We start from the raw sequence: 25314 nt of genomic DNA, 5'->3' as shown, positions 1-25314 counted from the left end.
ACTTACATATTACTAATGTCTTAACTAGCTAAGATATTTAGTTCAATTTCAATGGTGGAACCTGATTTAGTAAATCGCTAGTTTGACACTAGCCAGTACCCACTAAGATCTCAGGAAGGACTTAACGAATAGCTGGTGCAACCTAATTCGGGTGCGTATGTACGAGGCCGCAGACTTAAATTAAGTTAGAAAGAGAGTGAAAAAAACTATATATATTTATATATGTGTGAATGGAAAGTGTTCAAAGGGAAGGGAAATAAAGAGAATGTAGCTTCCATGATATTCAGTTTTGGAATAACTGAATTTCTTTTGTCGCATTGATGTAATACTGGGGTCAAACCGACATGTCACCCACTTGAACTGCCATCTGAGCAAGTTGGGGTTATCCTTATATAAGCAGCCTTTTCCCTAAATCATACCCTCTCTTTCTCGGTGCCTTAACTCCTCCCGCTCTCTCATTAAAGCCTGTATTCATGCTCTCCTCACCCCCTCCCTCCCGTCGGCTTCTGCACAGAAGTCTTTAGTAGCCCTTGTCCTGCCTTACCCCCTACGCTCCCTGCTTTGCTTTTTCTCCCTAATTGGTTTGTACATTTTTGGAAGTGACAAACAGCACGATTTTATCCTGGAGAACAATGTGCTGAAGCTCATAAAATGGTATTTTGTGGGAGTATTTGGATATGAATTTGCATGTGTTTTAATGAAGTGAAGGTGTGACCGACATCAGACTGTTAACCACTGGATTTTGAATAAAAATATTCATTGGATTTTTGTTGACGTTCGTACATTATCTGTACGAATGAGATAAATCGACAGTGACGTGGTGCTTGTGAGCTGTTTCCTGTAAACATAATTAAACTAAGAATTCTAATAAAAGCGATCACCATGCTGTTGCTGAATTTGTAAGAATATTACCAAAGCAGTGTTGAAGCACTTCTCGTCAGTGGATAAGTGACGCAATCATAAGCTAAAGTCATGTGTGCACACATATGCACAGTTTTGAATAGCAGCTTTGTAATCATCATATGACCGTGTAATCTGTTTAATCTGGGGTTTTTTCTTGGGTGCAAGTTTTTTTCTCCACACTGTTCACTCCTTTGTATCTGTGTATTTCATGTTATACAACATATGTGACAAAAACATGCCACTTTAAGCACAGCTCTGTGGGTTATTGGTCAGCAGACACATTTGGTTTAGCCCTGTATGGCAGTGGAAAGTGATTTATTACAGCGTGATCACTCAGGAATCTGATTGGCTGCGACAATCAAACTGTGTGATAATTGAAAGGCGGGAGTGGAGGATTTTTCTCCCTTTCTTTCTGTCTGAGCTAGCCACTGTTTTGGAGCTGAGCTGGCCTAGAAACTCCAACAGAAGAAAAGCCCCCCTTCCTCCGTTCACAAAGCTTTCTCACAACCCCTCTTTCCTTTGCTCCCTCTCTCGCTCCGTTTCCCTCTCAGTGACAGCTCCTGGTGGGCTCTTTTTTTCCTGTCTGCTCCCTCGCTCCCCTCACATCCGTCCTCTGGGTCTCTGCCTCTTTTTTCCTTTTTCCCTCTGTGGATTTTATCCCCCACGGACTCTTTGAACACTTAACTTCACAGTAAACTCTTCCTTCTTTTTACCTTGCCTCCATCCAAACCTGCGAGTCTTCATCCGATTAACCGCCTCAGCTCTGCCACCCCAAACCTCCATCAGACGGACCCTTTGCTCCAGAGGAGTCCTTGTTCTCCCACGAATGCATGCCGTCTGTGGGAGTCGTATTTATCGAAGCGCATATATGTGTGCTCCATAGGCTCTCTGACGATTACTGCGGAGCGTGTGTTGGCGCTGAAGCGTGGTCATGGGCTTTGAGGAGCGGCTGCTCTGTGAACCAGCAGCACAACGCTCCCTAGACTCGGCAGCTATCAATAGTCATGGTTCATTGCTGGAGGGACCAAGCATTCTATGGATTCTGGATATTCAGTCAAGGCAACAGTAATTCCTAAGAGTCTCTCAAGTGAAGTCTTTGTCCGGTGGACTTTGAGTCAAGTGGACTTTGTTTGGGAGAAGTGTCCTGAGTGATGAGGGCTCTCCCAGGGCCGCGCTCTTCCCCTCTCCCCCGGCTGTGGTCGTCTCCCGAGGGACACACACACAGATAGGCAGACCAAACAAAGTTCCAGTCCAAGCCGTGCGCATGCGTCTCTCCGCCATGGAGGTCATCCTCAACCTGGTAACTGCTGACACCTCTCCACTTCCCACTCCCACCACCGTGAGTCTCCACCTGTAAATAATGTGTCATGGTCATCATATATGTTTTTACTACGGCTGTCAATCAATTAAAATATTTAATCGCGATTAATAACACATTTCTTATCTGTTCAAAATGTACCTTAAAAGGAGATTTAGCAAGTATTTAATACTATTATCAACATGGGAGTGGGCAAATATGCTTGCTTTATGCAAATGTATGTATATATTTATAATTGGAAATCAATTAAAAACACAAAACAATGACACATATTGTCCAGAAACCCTCGCAGGTACTGCATTTAGCATAAAAAATATGCTCAAATCATAACATGGCAAACTCAAGCCCAACAGGCAACAACAGCTGTCAGTGTGTCAGTGTGCTGACTTGACTATGACTTGCCCCAAACTGCATGTGATTATCATAAAGTGGGCATGTCTGTAAAGGGGAGACTCGTGGGTACCCATTGAAACCATTTTCATTCACATATCTTGAGGTCAGAGGTCAAGGGACCCCTTTGAAAATGTCCATGACAGTTTTTTCTCACCAAAATTTAGCGCAAGTTTGGAGCGTTATTTATCCTCCTTCGCGACAAGTTGGTATGACATGGTTGGTACCTATGAGATGGTTGGGTGTTACCTGTCGTGTGTCTCAGATCTTACAGTAGAAACCACAAAATCTGGTAGGAGACGACTCTCTTGGTGTGAAGAGGACATTGTCTTGAAATCATAGGAATTGAAAGTCTTTGTTATGATAGTGAGGTCCTAGAAAAGCCTTGTTTTTTTTCTCTTTCTCCCCAGACCTGCACTCTGTGTGTTTCTTTCTTTTGGATGTGAACACGAAATAGCTTTTCTCACACCCTCCGAATTCCTTAGGAAATGCACTGGCAGCCGTTGGCCATTGGGGTTTGTTGTGTCTGATTAGTAGTTTGTGTTGTGTTTAGTGCTAATTCGTGGGTGAATGTGTTGAGTGAACTGCCTCTTGTCCAGCAGCATCACATGGAGTTATGTAAGGTTCCATATCTTGTGAATGGGGTTCATTGTTGCCTCATTGGATCCCCTTAAAGGAAACAAAAAGAGGATTTAAAAACAATCTATTTTTGTCAATTTCCATACCGCTTAATTTGGCACGTCTGAGTGGGAACTGAAACCATGAGGAAATGAAAAGGGGTTGGCGTAAAAAAAGGGTTAATATGTGTTAAATATGGCACAGATCTGTGACATGCACTGATGTTTTTGATAACTAAATAACTAATAAGTGCAGCTACACACTCTATGGACCCACTGTACCACCACACCCGCACACCATCAGGCACAAACTGATATATGTTTATGTTTAATAAAAGACATCACGATCACTTTGTAATGTCATGCTGTTTCTATGGCAACCACTTTGTGATTGACTGCAGGGTTAAAGATCAAACCAACTAATCAGGAGTGTGAAGTTCAGTCAGTCACAGATGATTGGCTTCGATGCCGGCTGAGCGATAAGGTCAGAGAGATACAAGTGGTATAAAGGGAGAGAAGACAGCTGTAAAATTAAAAATGACTGTTAACAGGTGGACGGATCGCAGAAATGATTCAGCCGCAACACTGAGTGTACACCGGAAAGCTCTGATTCTTACGTCCGCCATGGATCTAAGGTCCCGGCGCTCATGGATATCGGACTCTGTAGATAAGCAAGGTTGGAGAACCAGCTCACCCAGCCTACAGCTGCTAAAACTCTGATGTGCTGTGACAAATTAGCACTGTACCTTTATCCATACTGCAGAGAATGCTGTAATAGGAGAGGTGTAGAGGAAGACAGATTTCCCAGAAAGTTACAGTATCCTGGTAGTATCACTCTTGCATCTCGGCACAAGAAACACAAGCTGACATCACAGGAATGCGAGGCATAACAACCAACAAGGTACTGCACTTTTACACTCACATTTATAGCACAAATAGCAGAAACTTGACCTTGACCTTAGAGAACATAACAGTTTTTATGTAATAGAAAGAAGGTATTTAGACCAGAATGTTTATATTCAAAACAATCACCGCTCAGCTCAATGTCATGTTTATGCTAAATACTGCCTTTCAGACTATTATGTAAGTCTGAAACAGGAGGATTTTGTTTCATTCTCAAACATAGTGTTAAAATTCTTCATCTTTAAACAATAAGCAGCAGTCAAGGATGGAAATGGGGTTGAAATTCACCCTGACCTGGTTAGCGTGGGTGACAAGAAGCTTAATAATGTCTGTTATCAGAACATCTCTGTTTACCTGAACCTGAACTCACCTGACAAAACAACAAACACATTTAACAGGACTTACAGGAGTAGAAAACAGGAGGTGACATGTCTGACGCTTTGGGGTAGAAAGAAACGAGAACTGAGAAATTGCCTAAAAATATCGGAGAGTGTCTTACGACAGCATCAGTCCATTTTCTGCTCTATGACCTACATCGAGTAGACAGGAATTTGAGGCATATGCGTGTCCTGTGTGGCTGAGAGAGATTGAGATGGGGCAGTACAAGATGTTCTTGTTGCGTGTATCTAATTATGTGTGATACATATCTAACAACGTTAGCCCGGTAATGCTTTCTAAATGCCCGCTTGTGTGAGACGGACGGCCGTAGGTCTGGGTGTTTAGGTTTCGGCCAGTCTTTTCCCAGGCCTCTTGTGGATTTGAGGTAAGTCAGGGTTGGCCTTTCACGGCTCTAACTAGCTTTGCATGGATCAGAGGCTGTTGCACAACCTGGTCAACCAGCAGGCGGACCAGTTTGGGGACGAGGGTGGAGTGAGAACCGACCCCTTCCTGTGTGTGTATGCAAGAAGCCATAGGGCACAGGTCCATGCAGACCCTTTTGTCTTTCTTACTGATAAAGTCTAATCAGAGAGGGATCAGGCAGCCCCCCAATTACAAACAGTCGTCTCATTAGGCCACTTAAGCTCCCATGATGCAGTGTCTGTCACTTCTTGCTTCAGTGGCTCAGCACATCAACATGTTTGCCTCTGTTAACCCTGGGAAATTAGCCTAATCCTTCAGCTCACCATCTTTAATTACATGCATGATTAGTCGCAGAAAAAACTTGAGTCCATTTGGGTACGACACTGATCATACAGACAATTTGTTCAGAAACTGGAACTATTTATCTGCGTCAGAAAGCTGGGCATGAAGCATTGCATTGCTATGTGTGGCAGCAGTATGAGTCTGTATGTTACCGGTCATAGAGAACATGAGCTGTCAGTTGTAAACCACATGACTGACCAGCTGTGCGTGGTTCGCATACGTAACGGAAGAACTCTGCTGACAGAGAATTTTTTAATCTAAGAAAAGTTGTTGATTTGGTGCCAGTGTGCACCGAGGCTTTCTTATCACAGTGTTTAAAACCTCTATCTACTCTGTCTTGCAGGGAACTCCAGTCCAAAGGGTTCAGCTGACTCGTCCTTTGCCCTCTTTATCTTCTGTATATCTTTATGTCAGAGGGCACACATCTAATTATTCAGATAATGTAGTCATCAGTGAGACAAGAGCAAACTGGGAAATCTTCTCATTTACCCCCATGGAGTGCTGATATGGATGAAATGAGCATTTCATTCATGCTTGCCCTCATGAAGCTATTAATACTATTTTGTTTATAGCCGTCGAGAACAGACCAGGTGCCGCTGTGAAACGTCACTGTGCCAGCCCAGCAGGCTGCTCTAGTTCTCTGATTCATTTGATCGCCTTGGCTGCCCGTCAAAGCGGATTTGATCATGATTAGACTTACTGTACCGAACAGTTGTTGGGTAAATTGGCTCAAGGGACTTCTTCTATTTAACGCTCAACATGATGCAAAACTGTTTCATTTATCTAAAATTACCTAAAAAAGGGGAAATGACTTGCCAAATCTCTTGTTTCCCTGCACTGAAAGGAATGTGCCCTTAGCTAAGTGTGTGTGTGTGTGTGTGTGTGTGTGTGTGTGTGTGTGTGTGTGTGTGTGTGTGTGTGTGTGTGTGCGTGTGTCTGTGTGTGTGTGTGTGTGTGTGTGTGTGTGTGTTGGTGGGGTTAAAGGGATGTCAGACTGGTTTTTCTTGCCCTCTACAGCTCCTCTCTATTGGCTGGCACAGACAGACAGAAAGACTGGGAGTCTCACATCAGGACTCCCAGTCTACCCTGTAGCCTCTTGTTTGACTTGATTATAGGATTTCACTTCACATATTAACCTGCAAAAATGTGTCACCCTTGCCTGAAATCATTCAACACATTATTCTCCAATATATTATAAAACAAACAACAACAAGAAACTGTCTCATTTTTGTGGTGCAGGTCTGAGATACTGATCAGGTTTTGTGTTGCTCATTCTTCCATGTAGTTCACTCGTTTGTTTGTTGTTAAAAGTTACATAAATGAGATAAATTATGAATGACATTCCCTAGTAATAATTCCCAGTTGCACTTTGTGTACCACAGAACCACCATGGATTATTATTTAGGTTTTTATGTGTAAGTAGAAGTTCACTGTTGTAGTCGGTCGAGCTAATTTTAACTATTTTATATGTTAACCCATTTGTGCCCGTAACTGAATTTTCTTTTATTTTCCTTTGATGGAAGTGTTCTCTGGGCTTGCTTAAGCATAAATGTGACGACATTTTCTAAATCGGTCAAACTAAACTGAGTTTTTCTTACCATACTATATTTAGTCCTTGGGCACATGGGACTACTGTTTTTGCAAAAAAACAGTAGTCCCATGTGCCCAAAGACTAAATATAGTATGATAAGAAAGTGGTTGTATGTCAGAAACTACAAAGAACACAATCAAGTATTTGGTATCTATGAACTAACTCATAACAAGTTCAATATAAATGATATGCACACATATGCAGTGTAAAAAAAATCATATGGAAACGTTTAATGAACACAATGTTAGCGTTTTTCCTCATTTTTCAAAAATCCGATCTTTAACCGGACTTCTTTAAAAAGTGGGATTTTTCATGTGATCTAAAACTGTCTATGTTGTACTGTCCAAAGTATGTCCATACCAAATTCCAAGACTTTTGACCAATCTGAACAAATGTTGTGGCATTTTTCCTTTTATCCTACTAAATAATATAGTCTTTGGGCACAAATGGGTTAATCTCCATAAGTGGTATGGTATGTTATAAACGGACATATTTTGTATGAAAAATCTTAATTTGAAAAAGTAAGTAATAGCTAGGCTACAGCTGTCAAATACATTTAGTGAAGTAAAAAGTAAAACACTGAATTCTGACGGAGTAGAAGTACCAAGTAGTATGAAACAGTTACAGTTTCTTATATGGCTAGTTATTTCTCAGTTATATTATACCTGTTCTTCTTTGAGACCGTGAAAGCTAGAATATAATGTTTTTAAAAATGTTTGACTGGTACAGTTGGTGCCATTTGTAAATATTACAGGTATGTTATGCTTGTATAGAAATGTTATTATATAGAATAATTCCAATGAATTCAGATGGGAGGCCAGTACAGTAAATACCTCTGGCCAACCAGCCAAGAGTTGATCATCTGAATTCAAAAGAGAAGTATGAAAACCAGCAGACAGTGTAGCTCACTGAAGCCCAACTTCACAATATTCTGAGCTATTACTCAGTAAATGTATTATTCTAATACTGTAATGGTGACAGACATAAGCCTAGCAGTTGTAGCCTAGTAATACTGGTTATTAAGTGTTGCAGTAGTATTCGTGTTTGTCCGTAAATGTCAGTGAATCTATTACAGTAAAATGAGGATCTATTTCTGCTGGTGTGGTGAGGATGATGCAGCTCCGAGGATGATGTCATCGCTCAGCTGTGTTGGGAGGGAGTGGGCGGGGCTTCCTGCTCTGTCCTCAGTAGAGTTTCAGGTGCGCTTCAACTTTCACAACAAGCCGGCGAGTTGGAGCGACAGCAGCAGTGTCCGGCGGAGCTTCAAGGAACCGGCGCGGCTTTTAGCTGTTTTTAACTTTAACAAAGAGTTCAGGGCAGATGAAAATACGCAGCTCGCCTCCACTTTGTAGAAAATGCACTGGGAACAAGTTCTCCGTTTGACCAATGGAAAGGTGAGCTGCTTTTTGCGAGTTGAGGTCGCTTCTGATGACAGAAAAGAAGTTATCAAAAAGAGCTAGTTTGGGGTAATTTCTCTATACTTAAAGTCATTTGGAAGATATAATCTTTGATGTGGAGTTTTGGTTTTCCTCCCGGATGTGGTTTTGTGTTGACTAGTGGTGCCTGTCATCAGTTAGTCATGCTGTTTGGCATGCAGGTGAGCCTCAGGTGCTGTGTTTTACCTGTTATTTGTTTATTTGTTTTGCACAATTTAAGACTACACAACATAACAAAAAAATGAATTCATTAATAATATACAGTGCAGGAAGAGGAAAAAAATCCATTGGGCTTATTTGAAGCCTCCACCTAGAGACACGATTAATATAAAGAATTAATATGACTACATAATAGTGATAAACAATTAGGACAAGATATATATAATAACAACAATAACAATACAGTAAATATATAAAAAATATATAAGTGAGTGTGTGTGTTGCGTGGAAGTTTATGGTAAGTGTTTGTGAGGAGGATATTGATTTAAATATCTATAATGACTTCTGGGCAATCGTATGGTAGTGGTGATGATTGCCAGCCTATACAGAGGAGGCTGAGTGATGTGTGAGTAGCGGTGGATACCCCTCTGCTCTGACTCTTCCCACTGGCTTTTTGTTTTTCTGGGTGGCTTCTGAGCCTCCACGGTGTGTGTTGTCAGGTACAGCTGTTTATTTTGTGTGCATGCTCAGGGATGAGAAGAATATTTTTGATCACAATCCCTCCCTGAAGCACCTATTAGCTCCAGCAGTATCACAGTGTTCTTCCCCTGAGGCGTTTGAGGAAATGAGTCACATCAAGCTGCCTGTGATTTCAGGTGCTACTAGGTTCCTCATTTTCTCAGGTAGAGCTGATCTAGTTTTAGGAAAATACAGGATAAACCCCAATTTAGATCATTTATTTATTTGCGTTTATTTTACACGAATGCTTTGTGGCCTGTTGACAAAATCAGGTCAGTGTCTGAACAACACAGACAAATATTCTTAATCTCTGAAACTATTGTGAGCAAAAAACTAATATCCTGTCAGTCTTGTCCTATATCGTCGTTCCCTGAACAAACAGAAATAGAGATTAGGTTGATACTCTTTTCATTCTGTTTTTGCCTGTTTAACAAAAGAAAAAGAGACTTGCTGTAGATTCACACTTTGAATTATTGAGTTTTTCTATCAATAATTTTTTCTTCCGCTTTCTTTTCTTTGTAAACGAATGAAATAATATCTTGCATCTTCCTCTTCAGAGAAACTGACCGCAGGTTGCCTTTTCAACTGTCTCAATTTGCTCTTTCCTGGCGACTGGCAGCAGAAATGCAGAAGCCTCTGTTTTCTATGTGCGTCAGCAAAATGACTAAGAAGCCACAATATGCAACTCACACTTTTTCTTCCCTGTTATTCCCTCGCTTTTATTTTCCTCTTTACTCCCTCCTTTCCTCCTCTGACCCTTTACCTACTCCAATCTCCCTATCTTCTTCTCCCGTCTCCTCGCTCTCAGATCGACCGGTTGGAGGTGAGCGGGCTGGGCCAAACACCCTTGGCTGTTTCATGCGGAGCGGACGGTTCATTCCTGGGTGAGGATAGCACCCCGGACCCTCAGCGCACAAAGCAGGCAATCGCCCAGCTGCAGCAGAAAATCCTCAAGCTTACAGAGCAGATTAAGATCGAGCAGACAGCCAGGGATGACAACGTCGCAGAGTACCTCAAACTGGCCAACAATGCTGACAAACAGCAAAGCACACGCATCAAACAGGTAAAATTAGTTGTTGCACTCTATGAAACTATTAATACATGTATCTTTATTTCCAGAAGATTAATTGTCACACAAGCCTGTTAAGAATATAAGACAATCAGTGCATTAACACTAAACCTGTTTGTTCACTGTGTTTGTCCCCAGGGGTAGGGAGGGAACTGCCTAAATATATTGAAGTGTAATGTTTATTCCCCTCACTAATCAAAACCTGTTCTGTGGCTGTCAGGTTTTTGAGAAGAAGAACCAGAAGTCTGCACAGACCATCCAGCAGCTGCAAAGGAAACTGGAGCACTACCACCGGAAGCTGCGGGAAGTGGAGCACAACGGCATCCCACGCCAACCCAAGGATGTTCTGCGGGACATGCAGCAGGGCCTGAAGGATGTCGGAGCCAAAGTCACGGGCTTCAGCGAAGGCGTGGTGGACAGCGTGAAGGGAGGCCTCTCCAGCTTCTCCCAAGCCACCCACTCCGCTGCCGGGGCCGTCGTCTCCAAACCCCGGGAGATTGCGTCGCTGATTCGCCACAAATTCGGCAGCGCTGACAACATCCCTTCGCTTAAAGACTCTCTGGACGACCCCTCGGTGGAAGAAGGCGTGACGGGGGCTGGCGGACGTTCCCTGGGCAGCGCCGGGCATCACCTCCAGCCCAGTCCCAAGTACGGTAGCGAGGACGACTGCTCTAGTGCTACGTCGGGTTCGGCTGGGGCCAACAGCACCACAGGGGCCCCCGGAGGTCCCCCGAGTTCCAAAGGCAACACACTGGAGAGGAGCCAGAGCTCCAGTCTGGACATGCTGCTACAGGAGATGCAGGACCTGAGGGAGGGCCAGGCGAGGCTAGAGGAGAACCTCGATGGGTTGAAGAGCCACTATCAGAGAGACTACACTGTTGTTATGCAAGCACTGCAGGAGGAACGCTTCAGGTACAGAGTGAAAAGAAACCATACGAAAGTGGCATGCATTCCTAACACACTTCCTGTTTAGCGCAAGAAATCCCCTAAAATTCCAACTAACAGTGTGTAATCAGGAAGAACTATTCTCCTTGGAAACATACTCCTGAATACAATACTGATCATTCATATTGCTACGCTGCTGCTGCTGACGCATCATCATGGGCAACCCTCGCCCTTCTGGAGAGCTCTTTTATCAAAGCTAACACACTGCAGATAAAAACAAAACCTTGACCTGGACCTCCTTTACATAAACATGTGAAACCTGCATAAAGGTGCTGCTCTTGTACTCGGCCTCGAGGCGTATGTGCCATTGTCACATGCAATATGCAGATTTTGAGTGTCAGTCTTATTATTTTCTGTGTCCCCCATAAGCAGTACCATTACAATAACTAACTCTGTTGCTTTAGCAAGTTGCTTCAGCATTTAGACTGAAACGTATATTAAAATGTTACTAGCTTCATGTTGTTTTGAGACAGCAGTTCACAAAAGGGACAGACACACCTGCACAGTGTCCTCTAAATACAAAGATCCTTGGGGTTATTTCAGCCCTCGTCCCAGCTTCGCATATCTCGCCTTAGACTCAGACGTCTCTGTGCAGCTTTTGTTTTGGTTTGTCTGTGGGCAGTTGGCCGTAAAATAACACACTCACATTCCTCCAGAACGTTCTGACAAGAGGGCACAAAGATTAAGAGGGCAGGACAATGGAAAAGGAGGGGAGATATAGAGAGCAGCTTACATAGTAAAAGAAACACAAGCATTTTTCTCCCTAAAATGTCCATGTGGATCCAGAGCAGTCTGTGTTTGTCCTCTAAGACCAAAATAATACAGAACAAAATGACCACTAAGGAGCTCTTTTCAGCCTATCCCCTGGGAATAATCATTCATATACCCGTCATGTTGCTAAATAGCTCCTCTGGGAATGAATCCATCACTTGCATAACCAAGAAATGCCCAAAATGGGACTTTTTAAACTATCATTTTCATTTTTGATGAATGTAGAGCTAAAACAATTAACCGATCAACAGAAAACTAATCAGCAACAATTTTGATAATTGATTAATTAAGTAATTTTCGAAGCAAAAGTGCAAGAAATTCGCTGGTGTTGTGAATACTTGTTGGTTTTCACAGTCTTCTATAATAATAATTGAATATCTTTGGGGTTTGAAGACATCCTCTTGGGCTCTGGGAAAACATGATTTTCCCCTTTCTCTATTTTCTGGCATGTAATCGACCAAACAAATAATCAATTAATCAAGAATATTTATATTAGGTACCTGAAATATTTAGTAAAAATCTGTTAAACTCAGTAAAAACACACACAGAGACAGTCTAATGTCTGTTCTCGTTGCTATGTTGTCCATCCAATTGTATGTGACTGCCAAAATAAACAGCAGTATAGATCCCTCTCTTCCTGCTGGGCTCCTCCGATTGGCCAATCTCATACTGCTGACGCTCTCTGATTGGCCCGCTGGATCAGCATATGAGTAAGCATGCCCTAATCTTGTCAGGGCATGTCATCAGTTCAGTCAGGTGCCATGTGGTCAGATGCCTCCAGGGTCTGTTTCTACTAATTCCTGCATGTGTTTCTTTGTCTAAGCTTATAACGACCCAGACTCTCACGTGTGTGTGTTCAGGTGTGAGCGTCTGGAGGAGCAGCTGAACGACCTGACAGAACTCCACCAGAACGAGATCCTCAACCTCAAACAGGAGCTGGCCAGCATGGAGGAGAAGATCGCCTACCAGTCCTACGAGAGAGCCAGAGACATACAGGTCTGTCAGGCTGACGTCCACAAGCACACTGCCTTGTCTGAAAATAAATTAATGGCTACAGAAATCGGTTGAGTCGAAATTACATCTTAGTCTCTCGTTGTAAATTGTCTGCTTCAAAAATCAGTTTGTAGTACAAATGAACTGTCAGAAAAGGATGAAAAGGCATTTTTAGGAAGTGTTCAATTAAATGGCAAGTTCTGGTCCTCACTTCTGAGCAGCTGAGTCATTGAAAGCTATTACAAAATACCTGATAGACACACACAAGTAACTGCTTTGCTTTTTATATAGATACAGCAATGCACTAACCAACATTTAGCACTCAGTCATACTGATACCTGTGTTGATGGTATCATTGTCTTCTGATTAGGGCTGTCAAAGTAAACATGATAATAACGCGTTTTATTGATTTTTTTTAACGCAATCAATCTCCAGAGGTTATATCGGACTCATTGGTACCAACCATGTCATACTAGCTTGTTGCGAAGGAGGTTAGATAACGCTCCAAACTAGCGCTAAATTTTGGCGAGGAAAAACTGGCATGGTCATTTTCAATCCTTGACCTCTGACCTCAAGATATGTGAATGAAAATGGGTTCTATGGGTACCCACGAGTCTCCCCTTTACAGACATGCCCACTTTATTTAGTTTTTCTTCATATGTAGTAGTTATTTCTAGAGAAGGGACTGATCCGATCCAATATCAGTATTGGGTTGCGATACTGAAAAATGCCCTTGTGCCCGACCCGTCAGCCACAGACAATCTCATGCTCTCAACCTCTTAGCACGCTCAACAACTGCTACTGAATTCAGCCAGGTAGCTCCTGTTAACTAGAGCAACAACAAGGTCATTGTGACCTATCGTCAGTACAAGAGTGACAAAATGACATTTAACAATGATAAATGTAGTATAAATCATTTAAATTATGTCACACTTGCTTATTTATGTCTGTCTTTATTTAATGTTGCCATTTGGAGTTGTACACTACGTGGTCTTTGCAAGGGAAAGTGCTGAAGCGAGCTCAGCCTCTCTCTATGTCTTACTGGTGCAGTAAGCTCATTTGGTCCGCTCAGACTAGGCGTCAAGTTTAAGGTGGTCACACACCCTCCGACAGCTAAAGGCGTTATTTCATCCATGTTGACACTGTAAACAGGAAGATGAGACGGAGAATCCAGTCCGTCCATCTGCGCTTCTGTTTGTTCAAAACACAAGCGTTTCCTTGTTATTGACTCACATTACTCTTGTCCTTATCTCTTGTCTGTTACGGCTCAAGTTTGTGAGTTTCTAATGTGTGTATGCTGCCTGTATGAAATGTGAATTCACAGTTCAAGTTGGCTGCATTTCTTTTCCCCGACAGCAGGGGGCGGTAGAGGTCTATGAAATATACACTTAGTGGCCCCTCTGTTAGGGACACCTGTAAAATAATGCAACCCAATACGACAGCTCCGCCATAAATTCTACCTTTACAATGATAACGGACACTGTCAGAGAGGTATTAGTTTAACTGTTTATTATTGAGGTTTGCAGTGATGTTGAAGTGGACTGCATTATACTGAGAGGTGTGTCCATGTTTTGTGCACCTCATTTGACATGATGAAAGGGCAAGAATATTAGAAACACATTTCAGTATAATGCAGTCCAGTGTTGTGGGATGCGTTCTTTGAACTCTGAGGTGACTTTGCTGATGATTTTTTTGGTTTTGTTTCTTCCTCGTGTCCTCTGCAGGAGGCGTTGGAGGCGTGTCAGACCAGGATCTCTAAGATGGAGCTCCAGCAGCAGCAACAGCAGGTCGTCCAGTTGGAGGGGCTGGAAAATGCCACAGCCCGGACCCTCCTGGGAAAACTTATCAATGTGCTGCTGGCCCTTATGGCTGTCCTTCTGGTCTTCGTCTCAACTGTGGCCAACTGCGTGGTCCCGCTGATGAAGACGCGCTCGCGCTCCCTCTCCACCCTCCTCCTCATCCTCCTGCTGGCCTTCCTGTGGAGGAACTGGGACGCTCTCTCGGGGTACACGCACCGCGCCCTGCAGCCCCCAGGATGACCAGATAGAAGATGTTGCTTTGGTGACACCCATGTGATGTAACTTTTGCTGCAGTCATGCAGGAAGTTTGAAGAACGCGATCGCCGTTAGAATGGCTGCGTGGCCGGGCACTGAAAAAAACGGCCGAGCACATTCGGAACACGGAATCAAGAAAGAGCGGAAGAAACAGAGTAACGTTGAGAACATATGATTGTCATTTAGGAAGGACGAGACTGTTTACATTTCTGATAATGAACTATTGTGTTGCTGTCCCTCAGAACGCAGCATCGTACTGTTTTTATCTTTAGAGTTTAATCAATTATAATGTTATTATTTCTAATAATGTTATTTTTATTTTATTCAGTACCATGTAGCATTACGCTCCCCTCACTCTACATGATGGGGAGCTTAGTCAGGAAACTGGGTCGGCGATTTGCTCCAAAGGCCCGGTCCAATTGTAGAGACATGCAAATGTGATAATGTGGTTGATTGCCTTTAGGAAGAGAACTCTTACCTAGCTGTGATTGGTAGATTTGAACCGAGGCTGAAAACCTTCCTGGGAGTTACTCCTTTTCTTGCTGTGAGGAACTTTGTTCGTACAGAACATGTTGAAGGACTGACCATGACCTTTTGAGTGTCATGATGACTAGACTTTTTGTGCTTCCTTACCATTTCTAATCACGTGCTTTTACTTATTTCCTTTTTTTAAGTAAAACAAGAAAACCTGTGTTTAATAAGGGAGATTATAACTGAAACACAAAGACAGAATGGGCCGGCTTTAGAGGGAAAAGCTACAATAGGCTGCTCACCATAGAAACAGCTCATAAACACACACAGAACATCTGGTTATTGTTAAGCGTCTGTCGTGTTTGCAACGTGCAAACAATGCTGCGTGTTTTCATTTAGAAACATTACATATTAGAAACCAGTTTTGTGTTTTTTCAAAGCACTGACAAAAGCCCATTGTCCAAGTAAAATCAATTTCCCAGGGTAATTGTTTCTCCCCCACGCCATATTTGATGTGATCAGGTCAGGAAAGAGAGACCACTGGTGCTTATCCAGCTCCATCTCAGTTGGAACAGGAATGCTGCTGCTTTATATCTACAGTGCAAGTCGTCTCCACTGCCACGTCAGTCAAATGCACACTGATACTGTACTCTTCATCATTTCTCCCTGTGTATTATTTCTCTGGCCGTCCTCCTTTTTCTACAAGTACACCGTCTTCTGGTGGTAATCACCCAGTGCCAAACCTTAGTCTACCCAGGGATTGCTTGAGCGCCCAAAGGGTCTACGCTGAGAAGAAAGAAAGAGGGAGGTGTTGCTTCTATTCAGATTTGTCACGAATGTCTCGCCTGAATGTCAAGGATGTATCTTTTTGCAAGGGAGAAATCTGAATATGAACTCCAGATCTTCAGTTGTGTTTCTGCACCTTGCCTCCTTGAGTACAACTCTTTGGCTGGGCGTCCAGTCTTTCTTTATTCTTTCTTTCTTTCTTTCTTTCTCTCTCATCAAGTCAAGGACACAACAAGATGACCCAGCACATTAAATAGTTCATTGTGCATTTCATGCTGAGAAGCTGATTTCCTATCAGATAGCGAGATCATTCGAACTGTACAGCTGCACTTTAGCACATGGCTAGATAACATACAAGTCAGGCTGAGGCTTGAGGAACCTTTGATGGACGCTTCAAAGGTTGTCACTCTTTAAGACAGCAGGCCTCAGTGGGATAAGAAGAGTTGACTCGGGTCAGCATCACTGTCATCCTCGTCTAAAGAGAAGAGGACTTTACTCCATTTCTTGTCAAAACGTCGATAAACTTGATTCCTCACAAGTTGAACATGCAATTAAAATGGTAGATTTATTGATCTATTTAAATGTTTGCCATCAAGGCAAGTTGAGAGTGAGCTGACCTTTGACCTTCAGCGTGACCTTGCAGTAACACCTGTGATGTAGGGGTTGTGTGCTAAACCACTCCAGTGCCTTCTGATGTCCTTTTTTCTAAGTGTGGAATAAATAAAGTGCATTCCTGACTGACTCGTGTGAGCCGTCGCTTGTTTCTTAAACTTGTTTTAATTAATGTCTGTTTGTTGTTATTGTGGGATGCATGTCTACTGGGGGAGATTAATTATTGCAGGATGGGCTGACTACACACATTTTGAATACCCTTTTTTTAAAGGTCACCTCTTGCAGGTTCCTCATGTGACCACTAGATGGAGATATTTTGCCTTGTATGCCCTTCCTTAAAATGTTCCTTTTTCCCCACCCATGTTTTTAGTTTGTGTGAATGGTTTTTCTATTTGAGGGAGGCGTGGGGGTCTGAACTCAAGGAGGTGTTGCATCTTATCAGGAAGGAAACAGGTTGGGTGGAAGGCCCCTTTAACCACAGTCAAACTGCCAAAATGTCAGAGTGGTGGGCCACCGGGGACAATATTTTCATTATAAACACAGGAGAGACCACGTCCCCCCCCCCCAACCCCTCCACTTTATTCAACAATCCTCACATATACACGCACACACTCAGATTAATTCCATTTGAATGTGGTGTTTGATTGAGCAGCACCAAAAAAGCTCAGCACTCACTCAGTCACACCTCGCAGGTGATATCTGATGCTGACAGCTTTGACCCACACCGAGCCTTATCCTCGCAGGACCTCGTGCACGCGCGCACACGCACGCGCACAGTGTTGAGACTTTGGGGGGGGGGGGGGGGGGGGGGGTCATTATGTCGCACTTTATCAGGAGCTTTCCTCCTTTTTCTCCACTGCCAGATTTGATGCGCATGGCTGTGCGCCAAGGTAAACACGAGGCGCACTTATCTGCCCCTATACTGAAAGCTGCAAGTGGTGATGGAGAGCAGAGAGAGAGAGAGAGAGAGAGAGAGAGTTTATCCCCCCAGAGGAGTTCACACAATAAATAGGCACAAGCGATTGCGCACGATTCAGCATCAACTTTAATTATTGCATGTATTCAGAGATAACACTTCTTCTCTCGGCGAACTGATTTATGCAGTGTCTGACACTCTCGTGGTCGTTTTGCCTTCTAGTGGGACCGTTCATTTCTATTCAGAGAGATGTGAGCATATGCACGCTCCTTCCTTACAGAGACCAAAAAAAAAAAAAAATGCTATTGCATATTCGTGCATTTTTGAGTGGGTTGAGCGCATGTGTTGTGCTTGAATATTTATGAGGCAGAAAGGCTGTGTGTTGGATGGATGTGAATGTCAAAACCCCGGAAAGGTGTGCTGATGTGCCCATCTGGTAGCACTTTCACGGTGCTTACCGTGCCGTATGTGCCCAAAAACGGAACCCTCCGGATCTGCAGAACTAATCTGAGAGCCGAGGGACTGAGGAGCACAGGAGGAGAGGAGGTGACCCCTCATTAACCTCGAGACCAGCGGAACCACGCAGGGAACCGAGATCCGTCAAGATCTGGAAGAAACAGTATATAGGCTGTATGGTCATTATAAAGCTTAATGGGGCAGGAGGAGCTCACATTATTGAAAAAAAGTTAATATTCTCACATATATAGTATTACAATAAGTTAATATTAGACCTGTAATATTATCTTGTAGATGAATCACAATAAATTAGTTTAGCTGAGCTTGAAAAATAATGACATTCAGGTCAAAAACTACGTCTAATAATGAGGTTACATTATATGGAGGCTGTGTCATTCTAATGAGTCGACGCCCCTGTTCCCAGTAAAGTCTAAATTTGACTTAAATTACTACTTTTATTAGCTTAATGATGTATTTATGAATCCATTCTGGAATAAGCAGGGCAAAAAAAAACACCACTCCAAACAACTTTACGCATGCAGGCATGATATTGTCCAGAAATTACGCACCAACAAATCCATATGAGCTATTTGTCTCAGTTTATATTAGACTTGTAATATTATCTTGTAGTTGGATCACAACAAATGAGTTTCAAATGTAGCTGAGCTTGAAAGATAATGATCAAAACTACATCTAATAATGTGGTTATATTGTATGGAGGTTGTGCCACTCTTCATGCGTAATAAGTCCACGCCCCTGTTCCCAGTGTTACAATAAGTTAATATTAGACCTGTAATATTATCTTGTAGTTGGATCACAACAAATTAGTTTCAAATGTAGCTGAGCTTTAAAAAATAATGACATTCAGGTCAAAACTACATCTAATAATGAGGCTGTGCCATTCTTCAGGAGTAATGAGTCGACGCCCCTGTTCCCAGACAGTAAAGTCTAAATTTGACTTAAATCACTACTTTTATTAGCCTAATGATTTATATATGATTCCATTCTTAAGTAAGCCAGTCAAAAACTCCAAATCACTCCAAACAAGTTTACGCATGCAGGCATGACATTGTCCAGAAATTACGCACCAACAAAATCAGTATGAACTATTTGTCTCTATTGTTTTTAAAGATCATACAAAATCTCTGTGAGGTGTATTGTGGCTCTCAGTGCGCCTCTTGGAGAGAGAGGAGCGAGGCAGCACAGTGTGAGAAAGAGGAGAGAGACTGAAGAGGAAGCACGACTCGCTTCTCGCGTCACTCTGGGTTCAGGCGTTGAGCAGGAAACAGCCTTTTCCTCTCGGATTGTCGGCAGTTATAGGAACCAAAAACAACACATTTTTTGTCTTTTGCTCAATGCACCCCACGGCACAGAACACGCGGAAGCCGAGCAGAAGGAGAAATGCCTCCTTCGATAGAGATGATAGCTGTCCTCCTCATCGGCGTCCTTACGCGCCGCAGCTCCATCACCACCACCAGCGCGCTGCACATCCAACAGCTGTTCACGTCTCCAAACCTCACCAATAACTTCGCGGTGGACCCTGTAACCGGGAAAATCTACCTGGCCACCGTGAACACCGTCTACCAGCTGAACGGGACCCTGACTGTGGAGGTGGAGCAGAGAACCGGCCCGGTGGAGGACAACCTGTTGTGCCATGCGCCTCAGCTGCCTCAAGCTCCGTGCGAGCATCCAAAATCCCTCACCGACAACCACAACAAGCTGCTGGAGCTGGACCGGGATCAGGGCGTCGTGGTGGTGTGCGGGTCCGTGTACCAAGGCTTCTGTGAGCTCAGGAAGATGGAGAACATCTCGGAGATAGCGGTGGAGTTCCCACATCAAGGTGAGAAGACTGTTTTCCCAAGCATGCTCAACATCGCTGCAAATCACCCCAACGCGTCCACGGTGGGACTCATCTTCAAGAGTCACGGAGGAAACACCCGGTTGCTGGTTGGAGCCACTTATACAGGAGCTGGGACACAGTTTTTCCCCAAGAACCACAGCAAAGAAGACCTCCGCTTTGAGAACACACCTGAGATTGCAATCCGCTCCTTGAACATCAAGGATTTGTCCAGACTTTTCACTTATGATATTAACCCTTCAGAGGATAATGTTTTCAAGATCAAACAGGATGTTAAAAGCAAGAACAAGCTGAACTTTGTGCACGCTTTCATGCAGAAGACTTACTCCTACATTGCGTTTAATAATGATGCAAAAATGGGTCATAAGGAGAGTCAGCCCAACAGCATTCTCGCCAGGATCTGTCTGGATACAGAGAACCAGAAAAAGCCCAGTGGACCGGAGAGCAGGAAGCTCACCGAGTCCTACATCCAGATGCCGCTGCAGTGTGGATTTAACGGGAACATTTACAACCGGCTGGTGTCCGTTTATCCTGCGGAGATCCACACTGGAGATGTAGGGAGATCAGAGGAGCCGTACCTGTTCGGGGTGTTCACCAAGCCGGATAGGAAGTCTGCTCTGTGCGCCTTCAAGTTTGGAGACATCGACGAGGAGATCCGACAAGGCCGCAGGAACTGCTCCAACTCGCCCAGCAGCGACGTCCAGGTGCTGGACAGCGTGATCCAGGGCTCCGGGGCGGCCTGCATCCTGAAGGGGAACCTGGTGGTAAGAGCTCATTTATATACATCTAAATACATCTGCAACCAAGTTTCAAGTTTATTTGTCACATGCATTTAAAAGTACAGTGTACAGTGAAATGCAATGAGATGCATTTTACCCTGGCTCTCTCTCAGCCCTTAAAATCTATAAATAGTACAGTTGATAAATACTACAATAAATAAGACAATACCTGAGAATAAAATTATAAAACAACCTAAAATCAGTGCGCCAGTGGACTCTAACCACTGGCGCACTTTACACTTACTTTACACTATACATCCTATATACAACTTTATAGACTGCACATATGTATTCAAAACAAGAGTCAGTACCAACACCAGAATACACTGTTTACCATTGGCAGAGCATTTTGGCAAATTTTATTTGGGCGCTACCCACATAATCAGCTGTGCTGCTAATCCCACAAATGCATGATCCTTACAAGTTGGACACCATTGTGAAGGTAAATAAACAGGCTTTCCAACAATGTAAAATACAATGCCAATTAGCATTGTTACAACAGAGAAATAATCCACCAAACACAAGTTTCCAAACTTTTTTTCCCAGTTTATATATATATGACATTTGAAATGAGTGTAGTTTAGTTTGATTTGATGTGGGCATGTGATAGAAAAATTAACATTTTATCAACTCTTATTCAACATCAACAATGGGAAGTAATTAGAAAGTCAATTATTGAGGCAGTTTTCTGTAAAGTGTCAGTATCTCGATGGGGCAGAATAAGTGATAACAGTCACAACAACATTATTAACCTCACCAACAGATTTTTTTTTCCACTTTTAATTATGATTTAATTTATGTTTTAATTTCAAATTTGTGCATTATTTTGTTATTGGATTCAAACCGGATATATCCTCCTCAGACAAAGTGTGAAGATGATGAAAATTACAGCTTTAGTTTAATTATTACCCTTTTTAATCTCTCTACCACTCCAGACCAGAGTTCATTGTATGCACAAACATACTTGGCTAATAATCCTGTGTCTGAGGTCACATCACATTTTCTTCTGACCCTATATGAAACAAGACAAACTTACTCATGACTGCTACATCTCTGACAGTTTCCATTTCTGGCTGCAGCCGTTACCCTCTTTAGCCCAGAGGCTCATGACTTGGAGAGAGGATCTCCCATGTCACGAGCAGAGGTCATGATAGATGGAAAGATGCTCCAGAGCCACGCTGGGGGTTGTGGGAAGGGTGAGATCCCCCCTCACATCCTGCAGCTCCCTGTCTTATCAAATATGAAGAGAGGAAGGAGTCAATAGTCTACTTTGTTTTTCACTTCAACCTCAGAAATGTGTTTTTACGATTGAGAGTGGGCCGGTAACTCTAACTGAACCACAATATTAGTGAATAAATAACGTCTTTGTAGTAAACACATGGTCAGATATTATATTACATGCTTTCCACTCGCATACCAAACATTTGCCCTTAAGGAAACTTAAGCGTTGCACGCTATACAGTATATGGCCCCGGTTTTCCCTCTATATCATGACGTCTGATATTAAAGGCAGAGAGAACTTCACACAGTTTCATAGGAATGCAGTGAAATTCCAGCTTTTCGATGTGGTTGTTTTGACTGACAGAGCTGAGGTCAAAGGAGGCTGTCCCGCGACATGCTGTGCTGTCAGGTCAGAGAGTCGCCCTCGTCGCTGGCTCTGTCTTGTCGGCGGTGGCCCCGGGGCCACTCCTCCCGTGATCGGTTTTCTGAATACTATCTCAAGTGGCCCACAGGCCCTCTTGAAATAGACAAGTTCAAAGTGGTTGAGAGTAGATTTTTTTCTCTTGCTGTAATGTTAGTTAGTTAGAAACTTTATCACTAAAGAGGATCTATTATGCTCATTTTCAGGTTTATACTTGTATTTTGGGTTTCTATTAGAACATGTTTACATGCTTTAATGTTCAAAAACACTTTATTTTTATCATACCGGCTGTGCTGAAGCACCCTTTTTAGCCTTCTGTCTGAAACGCTCTGTCTGAAACTCCTGCCCCGCCCCCTCGAAAAAAAGCCCAGTCTGCTCTGATTGGTCAGCTGGCTTTCTGTTGTGATTGATCACCCAAACCAAACTCTTTGGACTCTGCTCCAGCTCCGCTCCGCTCTAACTAGCTCTGCTTGAGGGGCGTGCCGAACTAGCCGTTATGCAAATGTGTTACTTGGTGACATTATCACATTACGGAAGATAAAGCAGGACTTCAAGCAAGGCGTTTCAGGCCGTTCAGGAGCAGCGTTTCTCCCTTTGGCCTAGACTTTGCAGACCTTTTACACCCACAAACAAATATATAACACACAAAATGAAAGCGAAAAAGCACAAAAGCATAAAAATTCCCCTTTGAACACAAAGACAAATGTGCAAATTCAGCAAGTACTGCAGTCATACAACCCCATTACAACTCACAGAATCTTTCTTAACTTTAACATTTGTGTTGCCATGGTCGTTGAAATGTGATCTTTTTTGTAGTCGGCAGTCTGAAGGCCAGCACTGAGGGAAAGCCAGACACAATTCATGATAAGAGAGACAAGGCCGCGAGCAGAAGGGCCCGTGGGAAACGACTCTACAAATATCCACTGTGCTTAATTCTTTCTTTCTTTTTCTTTTTTTTCTTTTTTTTTGCCTTTGCGTGCTCTGAAATATTCAGAGAATTCCCAATAGATCCTGGTGCTCATCGAAGCATGGAACTAATGTTTTATCATTGCCTGCTGAGGGATTTGACAAAAGCAGAGTCTTATGAGTGTTGAAGACCCTTGTAAGCCCCTTTCAAGTATTCTGAGATGTCTGAAAAAGTGATTTAGAAGATGAGCGGCACCGTTGTGATAGCCGCTATCAGCTCTTGTTTTCCAGTTCGCTTTCATCGTGCGGCGCTCTTCTTGTACTCTGTTCTCTCCTGTTTTCTAATCTGTATGTGTGAGCTAATGAGCATTGATCTCACTCTCATTTCGTCTCTGTGTTGTACAGTTGCAGCCGGAGCAGCTGGACTGCGGAGCGGCCCACCTACAGCACCCTCTGGCCCTGCGGAGGTCCCTGAGGGCCATTCCTCTGGTTGAATACACGGGTCTCAGCTCAGTGTCTGTGGACAATGTACACGACCACACTGTGGTTTTTCTGGGAACCACTAATGGACGACTGCGTAAGGTGAGACACTTAAAGCTGCAGGAGGCAGAATATTTTTGGCATTATTGGGCAAAATTTCAGAGAGAGAACGTTCCTATTGGCTGTTCATTCAACAGAGGCAGCTGTAAATCACTCACAAACTCCAATCAAATTGTCAAACTAGACAGCGCTGATCAAATATGAATCAATATTCTGTTACTGTAATGCCTATTTCTCACATAAAATGTTTTCAGAAACATTTTGTAGTGTACGTTTAGCTGTAAAATGAGAACGTTTGCTGTGACTGGTGGGCGGTGCCTGGTATTTCCTCACAGCCCAGTTACACAGCAGTTTGTGAAATAGTCACGAAATTTAATGTATTGATTTGTGTACATAGACACGAATTTCAATTTCTTTTCGTGAAGCACGTAATCCTCATAATTGTGAACCGGGAAGTATAAAGAGTGGCAAACATCACATAGGGAGGAGGTTGGAGTGGATGGGGGGGGTCAAAAAACACAGGACTTTCTCCTAGGAGACCGATGTCCGTGTCCTGGGTGAAACCACAAGTCAAAGTTGATTTATTTGTCACGTAACTTCTTATGTTATGGCACTTCTGGTATTATTTTAACCACAACCGCAATCTTTTCCTAAACCTAACTAAGTACTTTTGTTGCCTAAACATAACAAAGTAGATCTATTCCTAAACCTAACTAAGTATTTTTATTTTGAAAAGACTGGAGCGGATATAAAAAGACACAAAACATACGTTATTGAAAGTCGTGCTGAGCGTCACGAAAAAAAAAGTGAAATTCATGTCTATGTACACGAATCAAATAGATTCAATTTTGTGACTATTTCACAAACTGCTGTGTGACTGTGTTGTTCCTCAACTTTCTCATTTTACATCTAAACAGTACACTACAAGATGTCTCGGAACACATTTTATGCGAGAAATAGGCATTACAGCAACAGAATATTGATTCATATTTGAACAGCGCTGCCTAGTTTGAGCGTTTGATCGGAGTTTGCGAGTGATTGACAGCTTCTCAGAGACGGCAGGCTCCAGCTCGGCTCTGATTGGTCATTTTCCTCCGGTCTGTGAAATCTTACAAATGCCATTAGCAGCACCGGAGGACACCGGAGGAACATGTTTTTTTTTCAGATTACCTGTCTCATGCACTACTGTCAGGGTATAGTGACCGTTTTATAAAAATAACTTTTTATATAATAAACTGTTTAATATATATAATAACTGTTTAATTATATTTGCTCCATTTCTACCTACTTCAGCTTTAACAATGACCACCAGCAGACACACACTATCAGTGCTTATATAGTGGTTGAGCGAAGAATGAAACTTTTTCTAAACATAACCTCAGGTCAAAACACAGTTGTGGCAGCAGATGGTCACCACTGAATGGAGTTAGTATTTTTAATGTGATCGTGCCCTTGAGCTTGGAAAAACTATAACAGCAACAGCTCCGTAGTGCTGCTCTGATGTGGCCGCTGAGTCTTTCAATAAACCAAACTTAGG

At 42.9% G+C, this 25314-nt stretch overlaps 2 protein-coding genes across 13 annotated transcripts in view; both read left to right on the top strand.

Moving 5' to 3' along the window:
* tmcc1a (transmembrane and coiled-coil domain family 1a) overlaps nt 1-16809 on the top strand; it is a 58505-nt gene extending 41696 nt beyond the window's left edge. For 9 of the 12 annotated variants that reach the window (XM_037771767.1, XM_037771775.1, XM_037771771.1 and 6 more), the window contains 4 exons: nt 9788-10042; nt 10269-10960; nt 12625-12760; nt 14482-16809. In XM_037771767.1, coding sequence (XP_037627695.1) covers nt 9788-10042; nt 10269-10960; nt 12625-12760; nt 14482-14796 — 1398 coding nt within the window. In that variant the 3' untranslated portion in view covers nt 14797-16809. Of the gene's footprint in view, nt 1-842; nt 2243-3585; nt 4130-7785; nt 8260-9787; nt 10043-10268; nt 10961-12624; nt 12761-14481 lie in introns of those variants that run through there. The other 3 variants (XM_037771776.1, XM_037771779.1, XM_037771777.1) reach the window with 3 other exon arrangements.
* Nucleotides 16810-19256: 2447 nt separating this feature from the next.
* The window catches only part of plxnd1 (plexin D1), a 71365-nt gene continuing 65307 nt past the window's right edge, over nt 19257-25314 (top strand). Inside the window, exons 1-2 of the mRNA XM_037773863.1 lie at nt 19257-20674; nt 23643-23819. Of these exons, the coding sequence (XP_037629791.1) occupies nt 19454-20674; nt 23643-23819 (1398 nt within the window). The 5' untranslated portion in view covers nt 19257-19453. The remainder of the gene's footprint in view (nt 20675-23642; nt 23820-25314) is intronic.

Source organism: Sebastes umbrosus, chromosome 6 (genome assembly GCF_015220745.1).
Source record: "Sebastes umbrosus isolate fSebUmb1 chromosome 6, fSebUmb1.pri, whole genome shotgun sequence".
NCBI lineage: Eukaryota > Metazoa > Chordata > Actinopteri > Perciformes > Sebastidae > Sebastes > Sebastes umbrosus.
This window is presented reverse-complemented; position numbering and strand designations above follow the sequence as displayed.